General features: G+C 34.8%; 1 protein-coding gene across 7 annotated transcripts in view; it reads right to left on the bottom strand.

The window, feature by feature from the left end:
• obe (activating signal cointegrator 1 complex subunit obelus) overlaps nt 1-26,995 on the bottom strand; it is a 241,105-nt gene that overhangs the window by 73,937 nt on the left and 140,173 nt on the right. For all 7 annotated transcript variants that reach the window (XR_013032327.1, XR_013032326.1, XM_076517566.1 and 4 more), the window contains exons 21-24: nt 16,025-16,193; nt 11,931-12,151; nt 11,475-11,560; nt 2,129-2,295 (exon numbers count right to left, since the gene is read on the bottom strand). Coding sequence is in view for 5 of the 7 variants with exons in the window: in XM_076517566.1 (XP_076373681.1) it covers nt 2,129-2,295; nt 11,475-11,560; nt 11,931-12,151; nt 16,025-16,193 (643 nt within the window). In the remaining 2 variants the exon portion in view is untranslated. The remainder of the gene's footprint in view (nt 1-2,128; nt 2,296-11,474; nt 11,561-11,930; nt 12,152-16,024; nt 16,194-26,995) is intronic.

Here is a 26,995-nt window from a genome sequence, read left to right as displayed (position 1 = left end):
AACCTTTCTGATGAGTATATTTTAAATATTTATATATAATCTTAAAAAACAGTAAATATGAAAAAATGAGAGCAAGAGACATGCTCAAGTCTTCTTTGGCACAAAGTCTATTACAGAAATGCAATTGAACAACAAAATTTATTTACTTTTTCTAGATTTACCTATGTAAATCTCACCTTTGAAAATTTATTCTATTTGGTGAAATGAAATTTGAAAAAACACTCAAATAGATATTTTCTCAGAATACACTGACTTCAAATTGCTTTTTTGACAGCTACACCATCTTATCAAACAGCTTCATCTAAATACTCAGTTTAAAAGCTGCCTCTGGCATGTGCTATGAATCTCTACCTACTTAAAGGATATATGATATATATATGCTTATGATATAACTTCATGTTTAAGTAATTATCATTTCAACTGGAAGACATTTTTTAACATTTGCATTTTAAACACACAATTAATTGTTTCAATCACATTAACTCTATACATCCCAACATTAACTTCACATGTGAACAGGAAGAAAGAAATCAAATATCATTTCTTAACCTCAAATTGCAAGAACCGATACACAATTTAAAACAGGAATCCACCAAAAAATCACTCATACTGGATTATACATTCATTGGGACTCAGCGCAAGAAACAAAACAAAAACTCAACATACTAAGAAATCAAATAAACACAGCCATAAAATTATGCTCACCAGATAAAATTAACAAAGAATCAGACAAAATAAAACAATACTTCATCAACATCAACAATTTCCCTCCACAAACTGTAAAAAACATTATACGCATACACTAGACAAAAGCAAAATCATCTAACAAAAGTAAATACACCCCACGATTTAAAAAATCATGAAACCATATATTCTCAACATCAGCAGAAAAATAACCAACATTTGGCAAAAACTAGTAACAAAATATGGCATTTCAGTTAATACCAAATTTATTCAAAAACCAGGCACAAAACTAAGGTTTGTACTGTTTAAAAATTACACTGAAAAATACAACACCAACATTATTTATAAAATACAATGTGATAACTCCCACGACTTCTATATTGGAGAAAGAAGTAGAAAAATGGAAACCAGATTCAAAGAACACACAGTCACCTTCACACGTTTTCAAACACTGCAAATCAAATAAACACAACATAACCATAGAACACAGCCAAATACTAAATAAAGAAGCAAACATTAACAAATGCAAAATTAAAGAAGCCTTACTTATAGAACAACTCAAGCCCAAAATAAACCAAATCAAAGGAACACCTTTCTACCTATATTAATAAATATATCCAACATCCAAGTACCTTCAAACATGTGGTCAGCTATCAGTCAGTAACCCTTTCTTTCCTTGTGAACCTGACAATGACCAAAGAAGGTTGAAACGTTGTTTGCTCCTTTACATAGTGCTTTCTCTACCCATACAAGCCGATTTTACATTTATAATTAATTCACATAGTTTAACAATCATAATATTTTATTAGATGCTTCAATTAATAAGGGAGTATTATAGTAATTTCCTATTGCTGTAGCACAGTTTTTATTTCAGTACTTCTTTGCTGTTTTTACATAGTAAACTGATTATCGTGGAATTTCTGACATTTAATTTAACCTAAAGTAAAAAATATTGTTAGTTTGTCAAAAAGTTTTATTTTATAAAAGAAATATTCACAGTGTAGCATTATTTCATTTAGTGATCATCATAAATTACTGATAAAAGTAAGATCAAACTAAAAATTAACTCAGTAACTGATACAGCAAATCTAAAATAGTGGCTTAACTAAGAGTACTTAATATAATTAAACAAAATCTCATGAATGCACAAATTCATAATTTGAGTATCCTCACTATTAATGATATAGTTTGCTATAAATCTATAATATCACAAGAATTGATCAGCTTAGGCAATTTATCTTCATCCTAAATTCCTATACTAACATGATAATGCAAAATAGTATGTGCTCATATTAAACAGTTAACCAATAATATTAATGAAACTAATATTCTGCATCTGCCCACAAAATAAAAAAAAATTACAGCTACCTTACTGACAAAACACACAAACTAGGTACTCCCATCATCACACTGAAAAGAAAGTATAATGTAGCTATTAACTTACCTAACAGGTGAATTTCATCTATTATCATAAGGTTCACTTCCCGTACATAATTTCTTATTTGCCAGCTTCGACTAACTCCATCCCATTTTTCTGGAGTGGTAACTATTACGTCAGAAGTGGTGATGGCTCTTGCATCAGGCATAACATCTCCAGTTAATTCAACCACCCTGTAACAATAAAATAATGCAACTCTCTAGTAGAAAAATAAAAACTGCTAAAATGCACATATTTTGAACATACATCTGACCAAATGAAGTACTAAAGTAATATTTTCTGATAATTTAGGAACTTTCATATGTTTTCATAAAGAATATGATGATTTTATTCTTGATTCTAGAAAATATATATTTTCTTCTTGACCTGCAAAAGTATTTTGTCACTTTTTTATATTTTAGTTTGATGTTTTATTTGATATGAGAGGTAATACTTTTTCGTTTTTCAATTTAAAATATGTTTTCTCCTTCCTTCGTATGGGTATATATTCTGTTTGTACATCTTTCTTGTTCCTTCTGCAAAGCTGCGTTTTCTTTCTAATTCTTCATTACCAAGTTTGTATGTTTTTTTTAACTCTTCTTGTACAGGCACAGTTGTTCTCAGTAGCTTTTTAACCATCATGTTGCTACGAAACTGTATATGCTATAACGTTTATTACAGCACTCGTATTTCATAAATTTTGGCAAACTTTTAACCCATTTGCTTCGGGCCACAAGTTGAAGGCCATGTCACCATGTTCACTGATTTGCATTTAAAATTTTACTGAACTACTATTTATGAAATTATGTCAAATTTAATATTATATATGAATTAATTTCTTAACTTAAAAGTAAATATTAAAAATGCATCTAAATATAGATTTTAGTGAGTCATGTGGTATGTTGAATGCAGCACTGTATAAAATTAGATGTTTGGAATATCAAAATACTAAGTCTATAGTTTCGTACAAATTATGAACTCAAATTACTCATATTATGAAGCCAGAATATAAAATAAGAACCTCATATCTTTTTATTTTGCTGAGATATGGCTCACATACTGAATCAAACACAGTTGTACCATTCAACTTCTTTCTGTTTTTGAAAACAGTCTGATATATATACTTACTTCACCATATGACATGTGAATAATCAACCAACAGCTTAGAATGTCCCAAGAGTGGTTTTCTCAGTCATTTACATTTGTGAAAATACTATCACATTCTTTCGATCCAAGTTTCCATGGAGGTGGGTTGTGTCTTTGGTCTGCTTGAAGTTTCATATGTTTTTAATCTTTAAACAGATCTTAGTTACTTAGCTTAATAAACTGGAGTGGAATTCTATGGCATCAGTTTAGTTACTTATAATTTGTGAAAGACCCCACACAGTTAAGAGTACAGAAAATAAAATATAAAATCCTACTGAAATCAAACATTTGAAATGTATTTAGAAAATTTTAGAGATTTTGCAAATATTTGAAATATTTGGGATGAAGAAAAGATTTTTTAACAATAAGTTGAAATCACTTTGCACTCAGACTACTAAGGAAAAAACTATTTTCACAAACACATCTTTAGCAAAAATATTTAATTAAAAACTCTAATTTTTGTATACAAAATACTTGTAGAAAAGTCTGCAATAAAAGTCAACCAAACTTTGTGAAGATACACATGCAGTGCCAAAAGTTATAGAGCAAAAAGTTAACATGTGCAAATGTGTATATTAAATGTAGCCTGAAGCAAAACAATTAAAATAATATTATACGTTTTTCATACAAAAAACTCACACTATTCATTTAAATATTTTTATTAAAGATTTGTCTTGAACTTATGGGGTCATAAGCTGACTTACACTCTGGCTACTCTGAATGCAAAGTTATTTTCATGATAAGATTAAAAATATTCAATTTCATTTTATAATTTTCGAAGTTCATTTGTATAACCTCTAAAACACATTAAATTAAGATCATAATTTTTTAGTGAAACCATATTTTATCCACCTTATATCTAAATAGCAACTGTCCATTTTAACAACCTTGTAACCATTACAAAATAAAAATGGTTGGTTGGTTGATTTGTTGTTTTATGGCACAAAACAACCTAGGCTATCTGTGCCAAACATCCAGTAAAAAGTTAAAATTAAAGTAAAATTAGGAAATTCATAAAAGGGAATTTAAAGTAAAACAAAACAAAAATAGAGCATAAAACCTATGTTTATATCTAGTCTACAGCATTAAGAGAAAAATTACAGTAACACAAATGGTAGAGGACTTTCTGTAGCATAGCTGTAATTATCATAAATTGCTAGGAAGACTAACAGGTAAGTACAAAAACCACTGTCAGTCACCTGAAGTTGGCCTTTCCGGTCCTGGTTCCGAGTTATCTGATGTTATGGCCATTTCCAAAAAGTAAAGTAAATTTAAAAAATTTTAAAAGACTTAAAGCAAAATTTTAATAATAACTCGCCAGGATAACTAACAGGTAGTTTAAACAGCAGCGTTAGTAACCTGAAGCTTTTTCCTAATTTCAAATCGAACTAAAAGGAATCTCATTAAAAAAAGGTCTAATGTATAAATTAAAAAACTTAAATAGCATTAAAATGATTGATGGCTTTTACAAAACTAAAAACATTTCCAAGGTGCAGAGTGTCACCATCACCAATAACACTGTCTAACGTTATGGACAAACCTTGAGACAGAATATGGTGAAAATGGCACCATCGTTGAGAGTCATAACGACAGGAAGAAAGTAAAATGTGGTTTACTGTGACTTGAGTATCAAACAGATTACACAATGGTACATCAGTTTCAGATAAAACAAAACGATGAGTTAAAAAACTGTGACCAAAGCGTAATCTGCTTAGAACAATTTCCTCTTTCCGATCCTTATAGAAGCATGAAGGCCAAAGTCCAATATGGGGTTTTATTTAAAAAAGCTTGTTGTCATGTTGCTCATTCCACATCCACTGCTAACTGGCATGGAGCCGAGCCTTGAATACAGGACCAAAGTCCACATATGAAAAAGGCACAGCAGTGATAGTGCCACAGCAGATATATTTTACTGCAGCATAAGCAAGCTCATTCCCTTCCCACTAATACCAATATGGCCCGATATCCAGAAAAACTGGATAGAAGTAGATGTTAAAGATAAATGGGCCAGTCAGTTTTGAATATTGGTAAGAAAAGGGTGTGATCTAACATAAAGCGATTCCAGGGCTAGTAGATAACTAAGCAACTAAGTAAAAATAGTACAGTTTGAATACAGCTTAGCTTCTATGTGGTCCAGGGCAAGAGAAATAGCATACAGTTCAGCAGTGAACACAGAAGCTGCAGAGGAGATTCTGCACGCAATCACCGAAACACAACAAACCATGACTGCACCCACACAGTCACCTGATTTTGAACCATCTGTATAAATAGGAGTTCAAAAGGATGGTTCAAAAGATGTTCAGAAAATAACAGCCAGTATTTCCAATCAGAAGTGTCCGCCTTTCTCAGATGACTTAAAAACAGGTCACATTGAGAGACCGTAAGCAGCTATGGTTGGATGAGCTGAAAAGTGGATACAGCATTGTTATCCAAAGACAGATCCAATTCATCCAACTGCAAAGATATGAAGGCCAAAAGGAGCAATGCCAGATCATCTATTCTGAAAAATTATGGCCTACCAAGGAAGGAAAACACAATCCCAGGTGGAATGCTTTGGTAAGGAACGAAGTTTTGAAACATATAGTAAAAACAGTTGCAAATGGAGGAGGTGCAAAGAAGGTTCATAAGACTCTACATATAAGCTCTGTACTGGGGAAGTGCAGAAAGCCCCAGTATAGAGCTGAAGTCCTTGATGATGAATGGGGTCCAGCATCTTTAAGGCCAAAGACCAGTTATCCATAGTCGATTTTCAAACGAATAAGAGCATGACATATTTGTAGCACAGAATACTGATTTGCTCCTCAAGTGGTGGAAGAGAGGACACAGAGGACATTCAGTGTTCTTGTACATTTGATCCATAGTTGCTTGATCTGATGAGCCCCAAGAATTTGGTCTCACAGACCACAGGCAGCAAAACTTCACCGATACAAAGTTTAGAATCAGGATGAATACCCTGTTGGCAGAAAAAGTGCATGAAAGTGGTTTTAGAGAGAAAGAAGTTAAAGTCGTTTACTGTGGTCCTCTTCAGTAAACAATTGAGGGCAGTCTGTAGCTGTTGCTCAATATACCTCATGTTTGACAACTGACAAGAAATGTGAAAGTCATAAACATAGAGCCCATTTGCAACAATGAGAGGGAGTTGTTCAGTGATGGCATTAATCTTTATATTAAAAAGTGTGACACTCAAACACAGTGCTGAGGGACTCCAAGTTCCTGTAGAAAAGAATGGAAAAGTATCAAACCCATATGAACTTGGAATCTACTGTCATTAAAAATATCTTTAATAAGAATTGGCATATGGCCATATTACCCATATATATGGAGGTCTCGCAAAATACCATACCTCCAAGTTGTATCATAAACCTTCTCAATGTCAAACAATACTGATACAAGATGTTGTCATTTGAGAAAAGCTTCTCTGATGGACGTTCCAAGTCGAATCAGGTGGTTCGTGGTGGAGTGCTGTCATCAGGACCCACACTAAGTGGGTGAGAAGAGGTTGTTTGATTTGAGGAACCAAATGAGACAAGCTATAACCATCCTCTCTAAGGTCTTACAGAGACAGCTCGTCAAAGCAACTTGATGGTAATTTGATGGAATCTTGGGATCTTTCCCAGGCTTAGAGAAAAGAGGGACAATAGCCTGGTGCCAGGCATAAAGAAAAACATTTTCCTGCCAGAATCGGTTAAAAATAATCATAAAAATAGCAAGAGAAGCAGGAGATAGATCTAGAGAGGACAGAATTTATACTGCCCACTGACCTTTCAAATCTTGTCCCAAATAACTTTGAAATTGGTGGTCGAATATATGCTGGTTGTGAACGTAATCCAAGATTCCTTCTGGCTTTCATGTCTTACACACTAAGCATGTGCATAGGCATGCTGAAAACGATGCAGTGCAACAGTGTGGGATACCTACAAAAAGTATCCAAGGCCCATTTTTGGGCCTTCCATGCCATGTGGCTGGCAGGATTCCACCATTGATGAGAATATCAAGGTTTTAGGAATACACTGAGCAACTGCTTGTATAATACAGTCAGTTACTGCTGCCACACAGTCATCTATTGATGGCTGACAGATAATGGCAGGATCAAGTTCTGCGAGAACAGTGAAATAGGGCCAGTTTGCTTGATCCAGCTTCCACTGGGTCACGCAAGTGAGAGGCATAGACCATAGCCAATCTCTCTCAAAATTTATTAAAAAATTATCACTGCCTCGTGGATTATTGTCAACCCTCCAAGAAAAATGGGAGTATAGTGAAGGGGTGCCAATTGAGAGGTCAATAGCAGTAAAGGACTGACTAGGTGCATGAAAATAAATAGTAGAAGAACCAGCATTGAAAAGAGAGAGGTTGTGATCAGAGAGTACATGCTACATGGAGCAACCTCTCCTTTCAACATCAGCACTTCCCCAAAGGGGATGATGTCCATTAAAGTCCCCCAAAATTAAAAATGGAGACAGCAACTGTTCAATGACAGCATCAAGGTCTGAATGATCATAGATCTCTCCAGGTAACAGGTAGACAGAACAAATAGTAATGGTACGACCCTAGGAAACACAGATGGCTACAGCCTCCAAGGGTGTGTTGAGTGGCAAAGACAGGGTGTGCACATGCTAGTCAACCAACAATGCCACCCCTCAATGCACTTGTTCATCCCACAGCCTGTCATTTCTGTACTAAGTAAACTGCTGAAAAATAAGTGTATCGGCAGATTTCAGAAATGTTGCATTTAAGGAGACACATACAGGATGTTAGGAAGCAATCAGTGTTTTGATGTCATTCAGATTAGAACATAAACCTCGACAGTTCAATTGTATTAAGGTGGCCATTTTTATTTACGTGTAGGTGAATTTGGTGGAGAACCCTTCTGTTTATGACCACATCTTTTTTCTTTACTGTCTTTATTCGAAGGAGGTCAATCAGCCTCCATGAATCCTGCCCTAGGTCGATTGGGCATGTCTTTGCTGTTGGAAGAGGATTCCAGTGACTGAGGACGTGAATGAATGACTGTTTGGTATCATGGGGTGCGAGAAGAAGATGTATCCAAGGAAATGCCTGTACCAAAAACCAAAGGGGATCTTGGGGTTTGGTGGAATATATATAAGGCATCAAAGTTGATTCATCAACCTTTTTAACAATGAAGGTCAAAAGACTTTTCATTCGTTTTGAAAACAATTCTTTTGGATGCACATAGAGATCTGTCTGCACTCCCACTGTAGTAGTGGAATGGAATGCAGCAGCATATGTCCAAGATGAAGTGGTGGACAGCAACTTCTGAGCCTTAGGATAAGCAATGTTATGAATCGTTTTCAAACGCTGCACCTCTTCTTCCTCCAACCATTTAGGACAAGAACGAAAGTAGGACGGATGAGAGCCATTGCAACAGATGCAATGAGAGTCCGTTTCACACTCATAGGCATCATAGTCCTTGCCACCACAACGAGCACACGTCAAGGAACCACGACATGACATCATTGAGTGACCGAACTGCTGAAACTGGAAACACTGGAGAGGGTTTGGAACGTATGATTGTACTCTCGAATTAAGATAAACTGCCTTGACAATGGGAGACAGATGTGGTGACGTAAATGTCAGAATGAGGACATTGGTCGGCATCATAATTCCATCTTTGCGAGTGGATATATGCTTCACTGCAGAAACTCCTCAGGTGGAGAAACCAGTGAGAATCTCTGACTCTGGGATGTTCTTCAAATCTCTCTCAACAATAACTCCTCATGATGAATTCAAAGTAGCATTAGGAATAACCTCTATAGGTATATCCCTAATTGCCTTTGAATGCAACAGGAGTTCACTGTGTTAAGATGTGGATGTTTCCACAAATATGTCAACAGATCAAAGCTTCTTTACTGACTTTGGAGAGCCAGCAAGTCCCTCTAGGCTCTTCTGAATGAAAAACGGAGACATTTGCCCTAAAGGTTTGTCTGAAAGTGAATGCAATATAAGAAAATAAGGTACAACAGGTGGTACAGATAGCGAGAACTGCTGCTCAGAATCTTCAAGACATGGTCCTTTACCTACAGACTGTTTTCTCACTATTTTATTAAAATTTTTAATTGGAGTGTCCATAATAAAAAAAAAAAAGGAAAATTTCGGTGCCCACTGACCCCACCCACCATGGAGCCCTATGAAGGGACACACTATAATGTCAAACAAGGACACTGCAGCAACACCAGGGTTTCGTGAGCACTATACCCAAACACCAGCATCAGATATAATGTCCACAACACCTGTTGAGAACACCCAATACTGGTACGTGGTTGACCCTAGCTCAGGTGGAACAGCCGACTGACCCAATGGGGGCCACCCTCAGACTTTCCATCTACAGAAATTCAAAGCCAAAGTGGTGGGTTAGGGTTGGACCCCTCAACCACTAGGATCCTCTACTCTCCTTCACAGGTTGCCATGCACGGCAAACACATGGGTGGATGTTTAGATCATAGAGGAGAAAAACTGAAAGAACAGGAGGTCCCCTCACCAAATACAGGGGGAAAATAAAAATAAAAGAAACCTAAATTATCCATTTTTCTTTAAAGAACTGCAGATTGTAACAAATAATTGCAATTATTTATCTTAAGCAGCTTCTGACATGTAAGCTTCCATTTGTTTTTGTTTTAATACTCTTAGAATCATGTGTAACTTATCAATATGCATAAAAACTACACATCTATGAAACAAATACTTCAAATTATGATCACAGTATTGAGTTAATGTTTGAGTGAGGAACTTAATGAGCTAAATAAATAACAGAAACAGTCATGTGAACTTGGATTGTTATAATTACAATATTTCACTTCACAGTATTGAGTGATAGTAACATTGAAAAAAGCAGATGCATTGGAGAAAACATTAGAGACTCGTGATGGTAAGGAGCAAGTTTGTAAGCAATATTAAATTAGTAAATTAAGATGGATAAAATATTTCTACAGATGAAGAGAATTTCATAGACATTTAGCATTAACTTTGGTGTCTGTCTCAGTAGTACATTGTTTTTCTACAGTTGAAGTCTGGTTCAATTGGGATGATTTTGACACTGTTTACAGAGATATGTTGCATTTCTTTGAAAGTTCAAACAGTCCTTTAAAATGTTCTTTAACCCTAACATTCATGTCTTTTTGTGTTTTTTTAGTATTCATTTCATTATTCATTAGTATTTTTTGTGTTCATTTCCACCATCCAGTTAGGTTTTTTCTTATGTATTGAAAATAAAAAACTGTACTAGTTATAAAGATTGTTTTCTTCTTCCTCTTTTAAGAGATAACCAATTAACTTACAAAACTTCATGTTGGATTTTGTTAGTTTGGTTGTTTGATGTTTCTGTATTTTTAACTTCTTTTGAATAGCTGTATTTTTGAATGAATATTTCAGAACCTTTTGATAACTCATAAAAAATAAACTGTTTGCATAGCATATATTAAACACTATTTGCATAAAACACTCCAAGATTCCTAATTTTTGTTGTATGGAGTGTGAAGATTTCCATTTAACCCTCTTGCTATGTGCACAAACTTTCACAGAATTACATTCAAAATGTAATTAAACAACTTTCTGATAAATTTACTCTGGTTTAGTTTGCATAAAAGACTACACATCTATCAAACAATAGCTCAAGTTATCTCAGCAACATAAAGACACAAAGTTCTTATTTTATATTATAACTTTCGATATTAGTAATTTGAGTTCATAATTTGTACAAAACTATAGACTTAGTATTTTGATATCCTAAACATCTAATCTTAACCAGTGCTGCATTCAACATATGTTGTGACTCACTAAAATCTATATTTATATGTGTTCTTTTAATATTTACTTTGAAACAATGCTGCATTCAACATTTGATTCAAACTTATTGGCATAAATTCATAAAATAGTTCAAAATTTTGAATGCAAATCAACAGATATGATAGCATGGCCTTTGCCTGTTGCAAAAAAGGTTAAAACCTAATTTTTGTGTCATGAGCCTATGGACTTATTGCTGAGCCACCCTGATAGTGTTCTACCTAAAAAGACGTTTGAGTAACAATATCTATTTTGATAAAATATATTGAAGCTACAGCATTTTGTTTATTTTATGACGTTACACCGTTTCCTTACTCAGTGAAAACTAGTGATGATGGAAAGACCGAGAAAGAATATATTTTGGCATATACTTTTTAATACGTAACACAAGGACACTCCTTAAACAAACTGCATACTAAACATCACTTACTTTTTATTTATTTTCTCTTCAAGACGGACTTTCCAGTCTTTAATTCTCTCTCTTACAAGAGCTTTTAGTGGAGCAATATAAACCACCTAGAGAAAAGTGTGAATAGTGCAAAATATACTACATAAAATTTGACACAACAATATCTTCTATATAAAGTTATACCATCTTTTCTTCTGCAATCTTACTTCTAAGAAAAAAACTCCTAAAACAATAAGAAAGACAATATTGAATTTAATGTGGTACTGTACTATAAAATTCATTTTACTAACACTGAAATGACAACTAAAAAACGTGAAACAATTTTTGCAAAATTCCATCACCACATACACATATAGAACATCTGCATTATTATGAGAAAAAAAATCTGCTAGGTCATATCTCATGAATCAACAATAACTAAAAAAATTATAAACACTTAAAAGTAAAATACACATTATTATTATTGTTATTACCAACCTTACTTCCAGGATATTCCCTGAAAAGTCTAAACATTGCAATTTCTGCTGCAATGGTTTTCCCTGAGCCAGTAGGTGCTCCAAGAAGAACATTACTGTCTGTATAATATAATGTATGAAAAAGTTGTGTCTGAATTGAGTTAAAATGAGAGAAAGTGTAAAGATCTTCTAGTTTAGCATCATTAAGAGCTTCTACGGGAAGTGGCTGCAGATCCAGAAGGCCTATAAGAAAATAAAAGGAACACACCTAAGAGATTAGAAGCAAAGTACAAAATAGTCTTTAAATAATAGAGAAACACATGTATGCAATAATCCAGAAATTATCTCTGAGTGTTGACAGGATTAGTATTATCATACAAATAAAGTAGACAATGTTTCTAATAGCAAAACATAATGGCTGGAAAAAAAAAAATTAAACACTTACACACACACACACACACACACATATACACAAATTCACTTGCCAAAATCTCTGAATGTTCATAACATCACCTCTTTTTGTAAGTCTTACCTTACTAAGCACATCTACTGCTGTTAAAAAACAGCAGAAAATTATGTTCACATATTTCTTTTGCTATATATATATATATATATATATATCATGTGTGTAACATATTGAAGCATTTTTCTTCAGAAACCATACGAATAATAACAAAATTAAGGAAAAATATATCAATGAAACTCCTGGAAAATAAGTAACTTCAGCAAATTTCAGAAATGAAATGGTAGCTCTTCTCAAGTTTCATCAATGTGGCATATTAAATGAGACAACTGTGCTAAGATAGAGATGTTTTTCAACTTGACTGAACACACACACTTCTCAAATTAATTTATCAATGGGAAGTTCTGATACATTTCTCAGTTAAATATGAAGCCACTGAATGACAAAAGATGGGAAGTAGAACTGATCCAATTCTTGTTCTACAATGCCTGCTGAAAAGTCTACAACATTCCCCCCCAGAAAATACTTCAACAACAACAACATCAACAACTTTCCTCCACAAGCTGTAGAAAACATTATACACGCACACCTAGAGAAAAAGCAAATTCAACTAACAAAAGTAAATATACCCCATGATTAAAAAAATTATGAAACCATATGCTGCTGCATACCATACATTCCCACCATCACCATAAAAATAACCAACATTTGGCAAAAACTAGTAACAAAATATGACATTCCAGTTAATACCAAATTTATTCAAAAACCAGGCACAAAACTAAGGTCTATACTATGTAAAACTACACTGACAAACCCAACACCAACATTATTTATAAAATACAACATGATAACTGACATGACTTCTGTACTAGAGGAACAAGCAGAAAAATGGAAACCAGATTCAAAGAACACAAAAAGTCACCTTCACACATTTTTGAAAACTGCAAATCACATAAACACAACATAACCATAGAAAACACCCAAATACTAAATAAAGAAACAAACATAAACAAATGCAAAATTAAAGAAGCCTTACTTATACAACTTAAGCCCAAAATAAACACCTTTATACCTATATTAATACATCCAACATCTAAACAAGCCCTGTACATTCCTATATTGAATTACACAACTGCCTTCAAACATGTGGTCAGCTATCAGTAAATAACCCTTTCTTTCTTTGTGAACCTAACGATGGTCTAAGAACATCGAAACGTCGTTCGCTCTTCTACATAGTGCTTTCTCTACCCAAACCAGCTGCTTTTACATGTAATCTTCTCCATAAGTGGGTTTTCTCTTCAACATAGATTTATATATATTTTAGGTCTATAGGATACTCAATGCAACAAATGATCAATGAAAACAAGATTTACAAAATAACTTCTGTATAAGAGAGTTAAGACGTGAATCATCTTTCAAGCAAAACTTGAAGACGAATAAAGGATAAAGATTGGCAGATTAATCAATTATTTATGAGTAGCAATTACCCTGATTAGTGTTCTATAGATTATTGTTATCAAAAGAATCAACTAATCAAAAGTAGTAGTTCTAGTTATTACTGTTTCAATTATTCCAACAACTGGTTTATCAGAAGTAGGTATTTGATTATTTCAAATATCCAAGAAATCAAAATATTGCTATTATGTTTGTTTAATGTTAAGTATAGTTACAGAATTGGTGGATATGGATATTTTTTTATGATCTAAAGGTCTAGGGTTTGATTCCTAATGCCAATAAATTTACTTGTCCTGTCTTTGCTATTGAAAAGCTACTAAGACTATCTGCCATTGTCATTAGTTAGTTCGCAACTGCTACCTAAAGGGAGTGTGTATCTAGCTTGTAGCACTCACCACCAACACTCTGGCTACTTAAACATTTAAAAAAAAAATTACTGCTTGATTACATCCTCATATGTTTCTAACTTGTAATTATTCTTTAATGTTGTGTAAGCAGACACAGAACTGGAGAGGGGCTAAAGGGGTACAGACTTCCATATATTACTGATTCAGAAATTAGTAAATGTATTCTTTAATGTTGTATAAGGTGATGCAATCTAGTGGATCGGACTAGGAGGATGAAAAACCCCACCATTTCTTCAGAAATTAATAACTGTATTGTTCAGTTTTGTGTAAGTCAACACAAATACCACATAGTATCAAAATCAAATATAGGATGTCAATGTCTTTATTTGATTGATATATTTATTACCATAAAAGCTTTTCTGTCAGATTTTCTGAAGTTAATACAACTGGAGTCTACAAGAAATCCAATTAACTCTTTCAACACAGGCTTAGTTGATCTGATCAACTACATTTACTCCTTTTACTCACTTAGAAGTCTTTATAGATTGGATACTTTTACCTGTTAATATAGTGAATTAGGCATATTTTTAATAAACATTACAAGTCTTTCACATGCAAAAAAATCATTTTATAGTGAAGTATTTCTAATAAACTAAATATATACAGTATTTTTTATTAGCCCACTTGCGAAAAACAATTTTCATGTTACATTTAAAATACTTTTCTTCATTTCAAAAATCTCAAATTTCATTTGTGTCATATAAATACATACACTTCCTAAATACATTTCAAATATTTGTGTTCAATAAAGCTTATTTTTTCTCTATTCTAACTCAATTTGACCAACCTTGTGAGCACCAAAAGAGAAAAAAACAAAATAAATCTAAATTGCCCTTTTTCCTTCCTATAACAAATTCATATTGTAATGTGAAACTACTTTTGTTTATCTTAAGTAACTTTAAACTTATAACAATACAGATTTATATATACTTATATGTCACTGTTTTACTGTTCTTTGAGCAATGTCTAACTAGTATTCGTGACATGTGCAAAAGAGATTGCCCATATGGAAAGAGTTAACAACTTCCTTAGGTGTTTGATCCAAATATCACAAGATAAACTTTCAAATGAAAGAGAAAATTGATAATACTCTGTACTAAAAACAATATAGAAAGGATGCGACTAGTGGATGTAGTGACTTCATAAAGAAATAAAATTAAAGGTTATGAAAATTAAACTTTGCTTTAACAATATTTATGTTATAATGAATAACATATATTAAATTCTGTAACTTAAAGTGAGGTGGTAAATAAAATAAAGGGGTAAGACACAGAGAACAATATCACAATTCCCATACCTACGAACATTGAGTATTAATTTGAATATTCCTTATAAAATTAAGATCACAAGACTATTTTCATTTACCAACTATGTTTACATGCCAGATTTATTGATTTACAATAATAATAAAAATGGTTTAATTAAATTTGTTAAATAATGATATAAAATGAAATATGTAATTCAAATACATGTACAAACTTCATAAACAAACTGAGAAGATTAACTAAACGATCTGTTTAAAGTGGCCCATGTAAAGAAAGTGGTGAAAATAAGCCCACTGATTTCTGAACAAAGTTTAGAGATATAGCAAATCACATGTAAAGATGAAGCAAACAATTCAGACAGCTTTACCATCTTATCTTTAAAACAAAAGCATAAATATGTACAAATTCATGTTCATTAATAAATTGTAAAGCTATATATAGCACTAGTTCACATAACTAAGCAAAACAACTTAACAGTTAATTTGTGTACACCATGTAAATAGTGTGTAGATATAAATTAACTCACTTGTGTGAGGTGGATGCCTTTCTGGAAGAATCAAGTGCTGAAAGGATACTGGTGTTGTAGATTCAGATCCTAGCCAACGATCAGAAATAGCTCGTACTAAGTACTGACTTGGAAGAGGCTCATATACTGGAATGGTAAACACCAAATTCTGGGGTTCTTTCAGCACAGTCTAAAAGATGAAAATAACACTTTCTAACAACATATGAAATTTGTAATGATGTAACAGTTTTTAAACTTAAAACTAACAATTGCAAAAAACACTGCACTTCCTTATTTCCAACTAGTAAGATGTTTATCATATACAAATACATAGGTATATAAATAAAACCATGCAATGTTTCTTCTCTCTACTTAGGTCATCATTAGGCATAACAATAACGATTAAGTGAAGCTGAAATATACAAGATCAAACAAATGTTTTAATTGTTTGAAGCAAGTAGAACAATGAAATTAGCTAACAACATTTATACTGACTATCTAGAAACAGTATCAAAGAGAATAAATTTTATAAAATATATCTTTTTAAACACACATTATATTCATAAGGTTATTTATTATAAAATCATTTTATTGCAATAGTTGAATTTAAGCAAATTAAATGTATAGAAAAACTGAGTCAAAAAAAAAAAAGACTTGTTCTATGAATATATTTTCATTGATTTACACTTGAAAGATGAAATTACTATTACATGTATGGCACTGAACCCAAAGTAGAGTAAATTATCAGATGCTCAGTTTCATATCAGTAATTCTGGATTGCTGTATTAGGTGAACTTAAAGGACATTACTTATGTGAAGATAATACTAAATGTGTATGTGAAAGTGACTTTAGATATTCTGATATAGGCAGACTTGCATTAACTATGTGTATTTACAGATAATATAAAATCAATGAGAGATAAGCAGAAAATCTTTTTAGTATAAAGGACAGTTTTAAAATAGTGTTAAATTTTATCTGTGGGAAGAAATATCTTGTTAATGTCTCAAATGGTTTAGAAAATATGATATATTGTTGTTGATTGGTTGATTTAGTGTTTTATGGCAAAAGCAGCAAGGCTATCTACTCCAAATGTCCGGTAAAAAGGTAAAAGTAAATTCAGTAAAATTCATAAAATGAAATTAAGGTAAAACAAAACAAAGTTAGAAAATAAATAAATAACATAACACCAATGTTTACATTTAGTCATCGACATACAGCCCATTTGCAACAGTTAGAGGGAGTTATTCAGTTTGGCATTAATTTTTATACTAAAAAGTGTGACACTCAGAACACAGCCCTAAAGAACTCAAAGTTCCTTTACAAAAAAACAAAAACATTTTGAACCCACATGAACTCGGAATCTCCTGTCCATTAAAAAAATTTCATAAAAATGGGCAAATGGCCATAAAACCCATATATCAAGGTCATGCAAAATGCCATATCTCCATATTGTATCATAATCCTTCTCAATGTTAAAGAATATTGACACAAAATATTGTATTTGATTAAGGCTTCTGTGAATGATGTTTCAAGTTGAATCAAGTCATCCATGGTGGAGCACTATCGTCAGAACCCACACTGGGTGGAAGAGAAGAGGTTGTTTGATTCGAGAAACCAAAACAAGATGAGCATTAACCATCCTCTCTAAGGTCTTACAGAGACATATAGTCAAAGCAATTGCACAGTAGTTTGAAGGAATCTTGGGATCCTTCCCAGGCTTGGAGAAAGGCAGGACAATAGCCTGGCACCAGGCATCAGGAAAAACATTCTCCTGCCAGATCCAATTAAAAACAACCAGAAAGATAGCAAGAGAAGCAGGAAATAGATGGTGCAACATCTCATTGTGTATATCATCAAGTCCAACTGATGAACTGCCATACCGATGAAGGACCAGTTTCAGTTCCACCAGCATAAAGGAAAGATTATAGTCATAGAGACAATCAGTTCTAAAGGAAAGAGGTGATTGCTCTGCCCAAGTTTTGATGGCCAACAAGGTGGTAGAAGAGGCAGAAGTGCTACATACCCAGCAAAAGCTTTCATCTAGAGAATCGGTTATGCTATAAATATCAGTTACTTCCTGGCCATCAGAGAGCAAGATCGAGAGGGGGACAGAGTGATAATGCCCACTGACCTTTCGAATCTTGTCCACAATGAATTTGGAACTGGTGAAAGAGGATATGCTGGTTGTGAACTTAATCCAAGATTCCTTCTGGCATCAATGTCTTACCCATCAAGTATGTGCACGAGCCCGCTGGAAAGCAATGCAGTTTGAGAGTATGGGATATCTACGGAAAGTATCCCAGGATCGTTTTTGAGCCTTCCGTGCCATGTAACAGGCAGGATTCCACCATGGACGAGAATATCGTGGAAAATATGTCAATGTTTTAAGAATACATTGAGCAGCTGCTTGTATAATACAGTCAGTTACTGCTGCCACACAGTCATTTATTGATGGCTTACAGACAATGGCAGGATTAAGTTCTGTGACAGCAGTGAAAGAGGGCCAGTTTGCTTGATCCAGCCGCTGCCTAGGCACAAATGTCGAGTGGCATGAACAGTCTCTCTCAAGATTACACTGGTTTACAAAGAAATTGAGGCAAGCACAAAAATAGCTGTTTTAACCTAATTTGGGGGTGCTGAATTCAGATTTGAAATCCGTTTTTACTCATCACCTCTAGTTTTTTAGATATGCATACTGTACATTTTGTACACCTACTGTACATAAAGGCATATATGCATTCAGGGTTAATTTCTAATATTGTGTGACTTATGTCTTCTTTTTTAGTTATTATGCAATAAATGTAAGTGATGGCATTACATTATATATATAGATAGCTATATATTAAGACGGATTTTGGCAGTTAAGCGTAGCCAACACGTCTCAATCAACAGCCAGTAGTGCACTGGCAGTCAGCGCAGGAGGTTGGTGTCCCTCGACAATTGTGTTACACAATCTTTTGGGTATATATTTGTATTACAATTTCCAACGACGCACATAATTATTATTGCCTTACATATGATTTAATTTTACTTTGTTTTTTTTTCAGATTCTCCAATGGCTTCAAGCTCGTCAAAATACCGAGGATGTCTCAACAAGGCCAATTTTTTCTGCTACGTGTGTGGGAACTTCACGACAGTTGCACAGCGTCGAACCATCACTTCCCTCCTCAGAACTGCCTACTTTCATTATTTTGACTGTAATATTGGTGATCAGGACAAATCTTGGGCTCCACACATCTGTTGTAAACCCTGCTACAATGGACTAACTGCTTGGTTTAATGGCAAGAAAGCGGCTTTCAACCTTGCAGTCCCGATGGTTTGGAGAGAGCCACGAAGCCATGCAGATGATTGTTATTTTTGTCTAACAAATATAACTGATTTCAATGCATCTTCTAGAAAAAAGATCAAATATCCCAACCTTCCATCTGCTATGAGACCCGTTCCCCATTCAGATGATCTTCCTGTCCCAACACCTCCAGTAAATAAGGATCTTCTTTCCTCATCAGATGAAGAAATGCCTCCAAGGGAAGATTCTGCCAAGTCAATCTCTTCCGAAGATATTGACTCTTCTTATTCAGGAACAAGTGGCAATGAGCCACACTGGATCACGCAAGAAGACCTGAATGACCTTGCTCGTGATTTGTATCTGTCAAAACAGCAGTCAGAGCTCTTGGCTTCTCGGCTTAAACAGTGGAACCTAGTCCAGGAAGATGTAAGGATCACCAGTTTCAGGAATCGGAACAAAGACCTTGCTTCATTTTTCGACATGGAAAACAAGTTGTGCTACTGCACAAATGTACCTGGCTTGTTCACTTTCCTTGGTTTGCCACATAATCCTTCAGACTGGCGTCTTTTCATAGACTCTTCCAAGCGAAGTCTCAAGGCTGTGCTTCTGCACAACGGGAATAAATATCCCAGCATTCCCACTGCACACTCTGTCCACCTAAAGGAGTCCTATGACGATATGGAGCTTCTTTTAGAAGCTGTTAAGTACAACCAGTACCAGTGGAGTCTGTGTGGGGACCTCAAGGTCATTGGTCTTCTTATAGGTATGCAAGCGGGCTTCACAAAGTACTGTTGCTTTCTCTGTCTCTGGGATAGTCGAGCTGTATCCCAGCATTACAAGCAGAAAGACTGGGGGGTCTAGAAGCACTTTCGTTCCTGGCGAACACAGCGTCAAAGAGAATCCTCTGGTTGACATGAAGAAGGTGCTTCTTCCTCCTCTTCACATCAAGTTTGGTTTGATGAAGAATTTCGTGAAGGCCATGGACAAAAATGGTGCTGCCTTCCAACACTTGTCTACTGTGTTCCCAGGTCTCAGTGCTGCTAAGCTCAAAGAGGGCATCTTTGTTGGACCTCAAATCCGAGAAGTGCTGAAGGATACTGATTTTGAGGAGCTTCTTACCTTAAAGGAACTGAGAGCATGGGAAGCATTTAAGTCAGTCTGTAGTGGCTTCCTTGGATAACACACGCGTACCAAATTACCAAGCCTGTATTGAGAAGTTGCTAAAGACTTATGAGGATATGGGATGCCAAATGTCACTCAAAATTCATTTTCTCCATTCCCACCTCAACTTCTTCCCTCCAAACCTTGGAGCAGTGAGTGATGAGCACGGAGAAAGATTCCACCAAGACATTACGAAGATGGAGAGCAACTACCAAGGCAAGTGGAACCCCAGCATGATGGGAGACTTCTGATGGATGCTCTTGCGTGACATTCCCGGAGGCAAAATACACCAGATCATCTAAGAAAACACACTTCTAACTGTCTGCGGTACTATGAATTGTGTACATTGTGTCATCCAAGTATATTTATTCCGTCAATGTTCTTTGTCTATCCTGTTTTATCTGTAATAAGCTGCTGCAACTGTTGAAATAAGCACATATATACTCTGTATATACTAAAATGAGACTATTTAAAAGGCAGAAAACTAGAGGTAATAGACAAAACTGTTTATAAATTTGAATTCAGCACACCCAAATTAGTAAAAAACACCTATTCACATTCTTGCCTCAGACAAAAAATATTTTTTTGTAAACCAGTGTTATAGGAAAATGATCACTGCCTTGTGGATTATTGCCAACCCTCCATGAAAAATGGGAAAATAATAAAGTGGAGCAAACTGAGAGATCAACAGCAGTAAAGGACTGACTAGGCACATAGAAATAAGTAGAAGAACCAGTATTGAAAAGAGAAAGGTTGTGATCAGAGAACATATGCTCTACAGAGTAACCCCTCCTATAAATACCAGCACTTTCTCACAGGGGATAATGTCCATTAAAGTCCCACAGGATGAAAAAAGAAGAAGGTAACTGCTCAATAAGAGCATCAAGGTCTGACTGATCACATGTCTATCTGGGTGACAGATAAAGACAACAAACAGTGATGGTATAACCCAAGGAAACATGGATGGCTATGGCCTCCAAGGGTGTGTTGAGTGGCAAAGAGGATGGGCACATGCTGATCAACCAATAGTGCCACCCCTATATGCACTCATCAATCACACAACCTGTCATTTCTGTATAAAGAAAACTGCTGAAAGGTGACTGTATCAGCAGGTTTCAGAAATGTTTCTTGTAAGGAGAGACAAACAGGATAGTAGGAAGAAATCAGTGTTTTCATATCATCCAGATTAGAACATAAACCTCAACAGTTCCATTGCATCAGAGTGACCATTTTTATTTACATATACGCAAATTGGGCAGAAGACCCTTCTGCTTATGACCACGTCTTTTTTCCTTACTTTCCTTGAGAGAGGTCTATTTACCTCCATGGATCCTGCCCTACATCGATTGGGCAGATCTTTGCTGTTGGAAGGGGATTCCAGAGACTGAGGACGTGGACAAATGACTGTTTTGCATCTTGGGGTGAGAGAGGAAGATGTATCCGAGGAAATGCCTGTACCTGGAACCAAAAGATGTGGATCTTAGGGTTTCGTGGAATGTATATAAGGGACAGAAATAGGTGTCGAAGTTGATTCATCAACGTTTTAAACCATGGAGGTAAAAAGATTTTTCATTTGTTTGGAGAATGATTATTTAGGAGGCACAGAGAGATCTGTCTGCACTCCCACAGTAGCTGTAGAACAACATGCAGCAACATTCGTCCGAGAGGAGGTGGTGGACAGCAATTTCGAGCCTCTGGATAGGTGATGTTATGAATCATTTTCAAATGCTGCACCTCTTCTTCCTCCAATCATTTAGGGCAAGAACAAAAGTAGGATGGGTGTGAGTCATTGCAACTGGTGCAATGAGGATTCGTTTCACACTCACAGGTATCATGGTCCTTGCCACTGCAACGAGTACACATCAAGGAACCACAACACGATGTTTTTGAGTGACCTAACTGTCGACACTGGAAACATCGGAGAAGGTTTGGAATGTATGGCCGTACTCTGCAGTTAAGATAACCTGCCTTGATAGTGGCAGGCCAAGGTGGTGACGTGAAAGTCAGAATGAGGACATTGGTCGGCACCATAATTCCATCTTTATGAGCAGAGATACGTTTCACTGCAGAAACTCCTTGGGTGGAGAAACCAGCAAGAATCTCCGACTCTGGGATGTTCTTAAAATCTCTCTCAACAATAACTCCTCACGATGAATTCAAAGTAGCCTGAGGTGTGACCTCTATAGGTATATCCCCAATTGCTTCTGAATGCAACAGGAGTTCACTGTGTCCAGATGTGAATGTTTCCACCAATATGTCACCAGATCGAAGCTTTTTTACTGACTCTGGAGAACCAGCAAGTTCCTCTAGTCCCTTCTGAATGAAAAAGGGAGATATTTACCTTAAAGGTTTGTCTGAAACTGAGTGCAATATAAAAAAACGAGGTATAACAGGTCGTACACATGGTGAGGATTGCTGCTCAGAATCGTCAAGACGTGGTCGTTTACCTATGGACTGTTTTTCATTATTTTATTAAGGTTTTTTAATTGAAGTATCCATAATAAAGAGAGGGAAATTTCAGTGCCCACTGAACCCACCCACCTTGGAGCCCTATGAGTGGATGAACTACAATGTCAAACAAGGACACTGCAGCAACACCAGGGTTTCGTGAGCACTATACCCAAACACCAGCATCAGATATAATGTCCATAACACCTGTTGAGAACATCCAACACTGGTACTTGGTTGACCCTAGCCCGAGTGGACCAGCCGACTGGCCCAAGGGGGGCCACCCCAAGGCTGCCTGTCTACAGGAATTCAAGGCCAAAGTGATGTGTTAGAGTTAAACCCCTCAACCACCAGGATCCTCTCCTCCCCTTCACAAGTTACCACACATACAGGAATCCTAATGAAACTTAGGAATTATCCAGTGTGAATATTTCCATGAGCATTTAAATTTTTGTTCAGGAATGTCCTGGTTAAGCTTCCAATAATTTTTTTTTATTTTTATGACATCCATTATACAGTAGCATTTCAAGGAGAAAAACAACCTCAGAATGTAAAATAAAATGAGCTGAGCAAAACAAAAGGCTCAAGTTAGTAATCATTTTGATAGATTAATCTTCAATCTTTCAAGATGATAAACTATCTAACTGGGTGAGCTATCCTGTGAATATTTTCATTTGATATATAATGACAGTGAAAACTTTGCTCACCTTGAATAATTAACATGCCTATGAAATTAAAATATTCTTTTCATCAAATTCTCATGTATACGTTATATAAATTATGCTGTATGTTTTCAAAAAAATTTTGAATTTTATCCTTTGCTCAAAAACTGATACAGGTATGATCAACTCAGAAAAAATACTACTTTAAAGTAGCCCATGGGTATTCTTTCAGATTTAATATAATTTTCTATTAAATATAAACCAACTTTACATACAAAATGTTTATTTTAAAATGTAAATACTCTTAAATTTATTTATTCTTTTCTATTAACAGCATTTTCAAAATTTTTAACTGTATTTTCTGTTGTGCCTAATTATTGTATTTTGTAAAACCTAATGATGACCTAAGTAAAGGATTGAAACGTTGAATGGATATATACGTGTATATGTGTATTGGTTTGTGTGCATGTATATGTAATAAACATCTGAAAAGTTTGAAAAAATGAGGTGTGATGTTATTTTAATTTCCATAGTTCATTCTTTTCTCATAAAACTGGATTCCCTCCCAGAAAGTATGTAACCAATATAATAATTAAAAATATTGTTAAAATTCACTTTTCGATTTACAAGACTGTTTGGTTCAGAGTTTTTATTTAGTTTGTTTAGTGGTTTTGTGTTTAATGATTGTTTGGTTTTTCAATTATTTTAAAAGTGACAAGTTTTGTTACATAACTTGGTTCAAGTCATATGTTTTATCTGAAGTTTAATTATTTTTTATGCCTTTGTAATATTGTTACCATCATTTATTTGAAGCTTCTACATTTTTTCATCATGTGCAATATTGCTTTAATAGAGGACACCTGCCACCTGTTATAAATACATGCAGATACAAAGACTGAGACTGAGATCTGAGACTGAGTGAATGGCAGTTTAATTGTGATGAGTCATTTTTAAAGGGGTTAAAATAAGTAAGAAAACATTAAATTTGTGAAAGTGAAGTTAGACAGCATGATTATTAGTTTACTTATTATGGCTAATATCTGAATACAGTTCAACAGTTTAACAAAAATAAGGAGAATAGCTTGTCTTGTCAAACAGTGTTCTGAAATAATTGAACATAAGTATGTGAATTTTGATAAGAAAAGAGAATTATTTAATTTTAGATACAACTGTGATAATCAAAAAAGTACATATATTTGCTCACATTTATTGCCAAGATGTCACAAACACTTACCATAAAGAATCCGGCCCCATAAAACATGACATTTGACAAATCAGTCAGGATTATACAGTGATATATAGCAGTGAAAGAGGGCATGAACAACAGCTGAAATAAGTAGGCCTTAATACACAACAGCAGTGGTGGTGGTAACAACAGTGTAGACATTGCAATCATCTTATAACCATGTCAACAGGTTTTGATATCTGAACTGAAAGAGATGAATGTTTTTGGCTAAATGATAATAAGCTAAAGGAGCTGGTTAAACAACATCAAGAGTGACAGAGAAAGAGAAGAGCAGCAACAGAAGAAAAAAGAGATGAAGAAAGACTACAAGAAGAAAGGAACAGAGAAAGATTGAAAGAATAAAAAGAAGAAAAAGGAGAGACTGGAAATATATATACAGAGAATAAGAGTAAAAATTGAAAAATTATTTTTTTCAGTTTTGTTTGGAATTGAGCATAAAGCTATACAATGGGTTATCCGTGCTCTACCTGTCAATGCTAAGTGTGAAAATAGTTTTGAGGGACTGGCAGACCAACTGATATGTGAACAGTTCATATATCACATAAATGTGCTCAACTGACCTTTTACTGTTCCTAAAGGACAGAGCATCAAAAGATGTGGAAAAGATGATCAAGCTGGCAAAACAGAATATCGAAGTCCATGGAAGAGATATAATTGGCAAGTCCAAAAGTGCCGAGTTAAAGTTAAAACCTGTAATAGTTGACAAGAAGCGAAAGTCTACCAAAAGCAACAGTATGTTAATGGACAGAAGGGGATAAAAGATGTCATGTTTGTTATAAAATGGGACAATGCAAGAGAGTGTAAGTTCACTACCAGCAAGCAAGTAGATGTGTATGGTAAGAAGAAGAAAAGAATGACTGGCACCATGGATGCGACTGCCAGAAGAAACCAAATAAGACAACTTGTGAGATTTACTAAAAGAAGAAATGACCACTGCCATGACCAGTGCATAACTCACGACTAGCTCAAGTTAGCAAATAGACAATAGTACCAAATGTGATTGTTACATATATTGAAATGCTAAAATATCATAATATGCCAATATGCGAAGGCTAAGTTAAAATCAAGAAAATATCAGAATTAAAAAAATTGAAAGTCTTACAAGACCTGTATGTGCAGCAGTGCAGCAGTCTAGTATCTAATAACAAGATAATAGGCAAGGTGTGTACTAAATGATAGGACAGTGAGAAAGTTTTCACAGTTAAAATAAAATGAAAACTCCATGCTATGTAAAAGACCTTAAAGCCAAGTGTATGATGGTACCAGTATACAATTTGGTGATAGAAAATATATCAGGTGGTAAGAATTTGGGGTAACTAGGCAAAAAAGCTGCTGAAGCAACAGCAATCATCACAAAAGCTCAAAGTAAGAAACAAAATATCAAGCCTCTTACAGTCTCATCAAGTGACATCCCAAATGGAGATTCACAGGAGCTGAAGAAAGTACAGACAAAAGAAGTTTCTCTGCAGAAACTTTGGAACAGTGCCTGAGAGAAAGCTAAACACAATATAAAATTGAAAGAGACTTACAAAACAGAGCACTACAAAGCAGTACTAATTCAAACATATCAAAGCTGTTTTACAAGTGAAGCTAAACACATCAAAGGCAAAGAAGTACTTACATAACAAGAAGGTCAAGGATCAACATTTTTAAGTCAACAAAAGGTACCAGTTCTGTTATTCAAAGCCAATAACAAACTCATCCAGCAGAAAAAAGGACCTTTCACATTCCAGAAAGTGGTCCACAAAATGCAAAATAAGGTGAAAGTGGACAAGATAGCCTAGAGATACTATTGAAAGGGAAGACATCACAGGTGCAATAATTAAGGTACAGATGGATGTGACGTGTGGTTGCTATAGAAGCAGGATCTGAAGACAGTGATTTTGTAATGAAGAATAGAGACTTACTAGGCCTAAGATCACTGAGTGGAGATGAGACACGCACAAGGATGTCAACATAAGTTAAGAATTAAATGGCAATAAGAAAAAGGTACAAGATCTATTGTGCCAGCATACAGATAAATCATGAAAGACAGACCTAAGGCAACACAAAGTTAAAATGAAAACAAGGGACACTATCAAAGTAAAAGCCTACTGAAGGCCCTACATGAAAACACAGAGGAACTGCATATGTTGGTGCAGACTATATGAGAAAACAGAGTGAATGAACTGAAAGCAGTTTTTATACA

The sequence above is a fragment of the Tachypleus tridentatus genome, chromosome 8 (assembly GCF_004210375.1).
Source record: "Tachypleus tridentatus isolate NWPU-2018 chromosome 8, ASM421037v1, whole genome shotgun sequence".
NCBI lineage: Eukaryota > Metazoa > Arthropoda > Merostomata > Xiphosura > Limulidae > Tachypleus > Tachypleus tridentatus.
The sequence above is the reverse complement of the archived record's forward strand: the minus strand, read 5'-3'. Positions and strand labels throughout refer to the sequence as shown.